The 6,000-nt window shown below is 42.8% G+C and overlaps 1 protein-coding gene across 1 annotated transcript in view; it reads right to left on the reverse strand.

Moving 5' to 3' along the window:
* Nucleotides 1-6,000, reverse strand: part of LOC102216929 (probable G-protein coupled receptor 158) — an 82,292-nt gene extending 76,292 nt beyond the window's left edge. Inside the window, exon 1 of the mRNA XM_014470823.2 lies at nt 4,657-6,000. Within this exon, the coding sequence (XP_014326309.1) occupies nt 4,657-5,519 (863 nt within the window). The 5' untranslated portion in view covers nt 5,520-6,000. The remainder of the gene's footprint in view (nt 1-4,656) is intronic.

Raw genomic sequence — 6,000 nt, forward strand, 5'->3', positions numbered from 1 at the left:
TTCTCTGCCCGCTTTTCATTAAAGGAGTAATGAAATGACTTTTCATTAAAGTCCTCTTAAGTCCTCTTCTTTAATGAAAAGAGAAAGACTTTTTTTTCATTAAGAAAAGAAACTACTTTCTTTTCTTAATGATTCCCAGCGCTTCCAGAGCTAACTTGAAACAACCAATCAGAGTCACGGGGCGGGGCTTAGAGCTGTCAATCACAATCTCATAATCACCCTCGCCCTGCCATCTCTCTGCTCCCTGCTCTCTGTTACCGCTACAGCTTTTCAAATCCTGTTGTGAATGCTAAGGCTAGTTAGCATACCCATTGATGACGGCAGATGAACCGTCATCAGTTTATCCACCGTTAGCACATTTAGCAGTGAGTACATGAGATTGATTGACAGCATTAAGAACCTCCTCCTGGCTCTGACTGGTTGTTTCTATAACAACATGGTGACAAAAAAAAAACATGTTCTTTATAAACGTTACATACTGTAACTTTAATGAAATTTTCATATCACTGGAGCTTTTTTACCTTTTGGTTCTGTAGGAAATTTTCTGGGCAACACAAAATGCTGCATAATTATAAACTAGAATGAAAATGAAAAACACTATTTTTAGGTTATTTTACAGTTAAATACAGTATGTGATGTGTTTTTGTATTCAATCCCCTAAGTCAGTAATTAGTCGAACCACGATTCACTGAAATTACAACCGTTTCAGGGTATGTACGAACTCCTGCCTGGATCAATGGATAAAAACCTTCTCAAGAGTCGCAATAACCTTTACATTATCTGAATGTCCCTAATCAAGCATGTTACTCACCTACTCTGTAGAACACGGCACTGTGGAGATAAAGTAAGACGATGCTTGCAGCTTGATAATTCAGATAATGTTCTGCTGAGAAACCTGAGGCTCTGCTTTTTAGATGGATGTTAACAATGTCAAGCATCTCTTAACTTTACAGAGACTGTATTCCCTGATGGCAGGGAGCTCTGTCAGCAGAATAAAACTTTCTTGTTGAGGAAGGAGTGGAGATCAACTCGTTCAATTTGATCTTTTATTATTCCAGGGTTTAATCCAAGTAAGCATTTTTGGGATCTGCTAAACGGACGGACGGACGAATCTACTGTTGCCTAGACGTGAAACAGAACTTCCTGGTTTGAATGCCTTCTCCAAAGTAAAGACTAGTTTGTGTGTATGAGACTTAATTAGGTTTAACGTTGATTTGAAAAGATTTGCGAACATCTCAGCGGCGTGTGATGTTGCGACAGAGCGGATGTTATACGTTGGTCCTCAATGTGTTAGGTATGATCCATTGGTGTCACTTATGTCCATATTTTAATCAAAAGTTTATTGGGTTTTTTTTTTCATTATGGGAGATCTTAGTGTATCCCAGGTGTCAGTTCAGTTAGTCTGATTGTGTTTTGGATTTGTTTGTTTATATTAGTATTTCTTTCTGTTGACTGGTACATTAGATGAGGTTTCATTTCACCTTTGCATCCTGCTGGATTGGCTTATTTTTCACCTCAGCCTTCCAGTGTGCTCCCTTTCCCAGCTGTTAATCTCTTCCTCATTTGCCTCTACCTGCTCCTTTCTCCAGCTGCATCCACTAACTTGTCACTCGCTCGTCTGGTTATGTCCACTCTCTAATCAGTATATTTAAGGACTAAAGTTACATTAGCGGCGTTTTCATTAAAAAGGTGCACAAATCTTTGTCGATATTCTGCGAATGTCAAAACTTATAACAATTTGGCAATTGCTCTGTTTCCATTAAATAAAAAGAGAAATTAAAATCACACATGAATAAGCTTAATTCTATTCTATTCTATTCTATTGTTTATGCAATATTTCATCAAAAATCATGGCAGCGATAGATGTAAACACTTACATGAAATATATTCGTATTTCAGCCGTCAGAGGAAACATATGGTGTCTTATTCAGGCGTTGGAGTGACAATCGCCTTATTCTTTGGAGCGGCTATGTCTGCAAGTGTAGTCTGTGATTTTACAGAAGAGCTATGGATTCAACACGTTCAAATGACACACAACATTTTGTGAGAGCTCTGCTGGAGCCAGCTGCACATTGTCCAAAAAAACCAAAAACAAACCATCATCCACCTATTATTTCCTGTTGTCTCCTTCATTATTTTCACCAGTAGTAACATCCGGCTGTTGATCAGATGACTTGTGAAAAAGGTGTTTCCAAAAGAGTTTTGCTAAATATATCTATTTCAATACGGCTGAAAAGCCACCTCATTATAGCACAACTTTTTATCGAAAAACTTGAGCTATTTTTTCCCAGAATTGGCATGTTTCCATTAAGCAAATTAATTTTTTTTCAGAATTTCAACTCACGCAATTTTGTGGTAAATGGAAACAAAGCTCTTCTGTTTTCCACTGGTCTCTCAATTGAACTCCAGTTGGCTCTGTGTCATCCTGTTTCTCCACATTCGCTACCATTTTGTATGTTTTTTCTTCAATTATAAAATCTACAACCATTCTGTCTTCTTGTCTGAATTTTGATTTTGATTTGGCTCGACTCCTGACATTTGCCACATTTCTTCCTCTCTTCTAAGGATGCAGCCATATAAAAATTTTGGTCGATATTGATATGTGATTCTAATATTGTTCTTACGGCCGATAACCAGTATTTACCAATATTGTGTATATTTCACTAACCCTTTTTGACAACTTGTGGAAAAAACAACCACACTGCCCTCTTCACCATCGCTTTTCTGCTTCACTTAAACTACCCACAATCCTCTGCTGCATCACTATAGTTTTTACTTTCACTGTCCACAACAAGGTGGTAAAAGATATCGATTGTTAATATTGGCCAAAATTCATCTTTTCTTTGCCTGTTTTCTGTCTGAATCACCAAAAAAAGGCCACTACTGCCACAATAATCTTTAATACTTATCAAAGTATTTGGCTGAGATTACTTTGTAACTAATCATAAATTATTATACTGACACAGACAAGTTAAGGATACACCTCTGCTCACTGATGCAGCAGACAGTGGCTCTGAATTGCTGATATTTCATCGTTTATTCATGATTGTATCGATTGTTTCAAGACGCTCTTAGACTGGTGGCTTGAAATACGAGCCAGTTGTGTGTAAGTGCTGCCCTCCCTCTTCTGCTCTTCCTCCCCGTCATCCACAACCAGCTAAGCTTGACGCCTTCATAAAGACACGCTGTATAAATCCTCTAGTGTTCATCAAATTATAGGCAGCACAGTTGTGCTTTGACAGGTAGGAATGTTAAATGAAGAGGGTCTACTGGCGTCTGGGAAGATGTCTTTACTCCCATCTGTTAACAGGGCTAAAAACCTGCAGGGCCGTGTCTGCATCGACTGTCATTATTTATTGTCAAATATGCAATGAGTTACACGTCCCTGGGCTCATTCTATCATGTTACTATCCGGAAATAATCTTGGAGAAGCGGCTCAGGTGGGAGAATCTGTCAACACAATAACTATGCAGCAAAATTGAGGCCATAAAATTTGTTTAAAGGGGCAGCATTATGTGTTTTCCAGCCACATAGTGGCATTTTATAGCACAATCAAGTAACTATGTTACATTCAGTTGTTCTAAAATAAATTCTGTATGTATCAAATATGACTTAAACAAAATTTGACATTGTATTTAATGCCTTTAAATTGAGCTTCTGTCGCTTTAAGAAACTTCTGGCCTTTCAACACTACGCCTTTAGGAAGTCAACACAACATTTCTCCTCTATTAACCCTTTAACAATGTTTTTACCAGTGTTGCGCTGAAATGTAGCTCATATAATGAGCTCAGCAGATCCGCAATTCCACCAGGTGTTTGCTAATTGCTGCTGGCTAGTCTGAAGGAGCTGAGTGGTGCAGTCGCGGAGGAGGGTTGTTCTGTGAGGCAGAAGATCGGAAGCCCTGAGGATGAGGATCATCTTTCTACCGCTGAATGGTTGCCATGGGAGATTCAAGGATTTCTCAAACAAGCACGAAAGAATCAAGGTAAAACTCCACGTACAGTTTTGATAAGGTAATAACATTCTAAAGTAATATAAATTTTAAAAAATTGATTTTAAAAAATTTACGCCAGAAACATATTTAAAACTGAAAAAATTTGAAACTAAATGAAATTTTGAACCTTAAGAGACACAAGATTTACCAGAAAAAGTAAAAAAAAAAAAATAATACGTTAAAATAATAACCTTGTCTGATTCAAAGTTGGGTTTTTTGGGGGAGGAGGGTTCGTTTTTTTTGTGTGCATATTTTCTCTTTTAAACGACATTTCCAATTCCCACGGCTCCTTAATGCAACGTATGGAAATGGTTTGTCCAGACCCTGTGGTGTGTGTTGATTCCACACCACACCACGCCACACTTTTCAGGTTGTTTGGTGTTAAAGCTTTTGAAAACAACATCTAATTTTCTTCCTACTTTGCAATTTCTTAAACTACTTTGTGTTGATTTCTCACAAAAAGAAGAGTCCTAATAAAATATAATTAGTGTGTGCTTTAAAGCGCCGGAAAGTTAACAAGTCCAAGTGGTGTGAAAACTTTTGCGACATGTTACATTTGGCAGTGTGTTCATTAAGTGTCGCACGTTTTCCCTAGTCTAGAATAATAATACCAGTAATATTGCTACTACTAATAAAACAATATTTTTGCATTTTTCTCTCACCTGAATTCTGGCGCCGAGTTGCTTTTCAGTCCATAAAACCCAGCCGACAAGGTGAGCAGCCAGTACGGAACGAAAGCCCCGTGCTCACACTCCAGGTACGGTGCGGACCATTTGATCTGGCTCTTGTTCAGAAGGTAACTCCCGCCGCCGGAGCCCGAGCCCTCGGGGACGCCGCTGTGCGCCTGCGGTCTCCTCACGTCCCTGAAGTCGTGGAACCAGTCGGACTCCGGGCTCCTGTTCTTCAGGCGGCGGTGCGCGGACCCGGAGAGGTCCTGCAGCACCACCTCGTTTCCGGTCCTGGTCGCCTGGAGGAAAACGTGGGGGCCGGGGGTCGTCGGCGCGTCCGCGTGCAGGGTCACCACCGCCCGGTGGATCTTCGGGTCCCCCTCGAGGATGCTCTGAACCAGCGCGTGGTACCAGCCCGTGTCCCCGCGGAAGGTTCGCTCGCGGGACCTGTTGGTTTGCAGGATCATGTTGAGGAAGTTGGTCGCGTGCGCCACCGTGTCCAGGACGCTGTGCAGGGAGTAGTGGGAGGCGACGTGGAGGCCGCCGCGCAGGCTGCTCAGCTCATACCGCCGAGAGCAGTTGACCTGCCTCAGCGCCGAGGAGTCTCCCGTGTGCAGGAAAGCCGTCACCACCCGGGGGAGATCCTCCTCGATTTTGTGCGCGACCACCGCGCGCTCCGTCGGCTGCAGCGGGTGCGGAGTGGGACGGTGGGGCGGCTCCTTGTTGACGCTCTGCGTGCTGAACGGCGCCGGCGGGTGCTTCTCGTCCCTGTCGTTATCCGACCACTCCACGTAGCCGTAGTTTGATCCCAGAACGAGCCCGGTGTGCAGAAGCAGCGCGAAGAGGATGAGAGCCATGGTGGTTCCTCACAGGCGCAGAGGAGACACCGCGGGCACCTGGCAAGCTGCGCTCATCGCCAAATCCTCTCTCTCTCTCTCTCTCTCTGCCTCTCTTTTTCTCTGGGTGTCTCTCAATGCTGCTATTAGAAAGTCTTTGTCGAACACAAACCACAGAAGGTCCTGAATTTTATAGCCATTACGTCGCCAGTTACGACAGGAATCCCCGTCACCACCACTTCTAATCTGGGGCTTCAAAGGAAAGCGTAGACTTTCATAAAGCTGCTGGCTGTCCGGAAAAAAAGAGAAGAAGAAAAAAAAATCCTCGGAACTCCGTTAAATCTACGAACACTTCTCCCCGGGAGCGGAGTGGTGCCGTGGAAGAGAGGAGCGGCACCGAAATGTTCCCGAACTTCAGTCCCCTCCCAATAAAAACAACCTAGCGATGCTAAGCGTCGCCCACGGTGTGCGCGCGCGCGCGCCGTCTTCTGTGTGTGTGGTT

The sequence above is a fragment of the Xiphophorus maculatus genome, chromosome 6, assembly GCF_002775205.1.
Source record: "Xiphophorus maculatus strain JP 163 A chromosome 6, X_maculatus-5.0-male, whole genome shotgun sequence".
Lineage (NCBI taxonomy): Eukaryota > Metazoa > Chordata > Actinopteri > Cyprinodontiformes > Poeciliidae > Xiphophorus > Xiphophorus maculatus.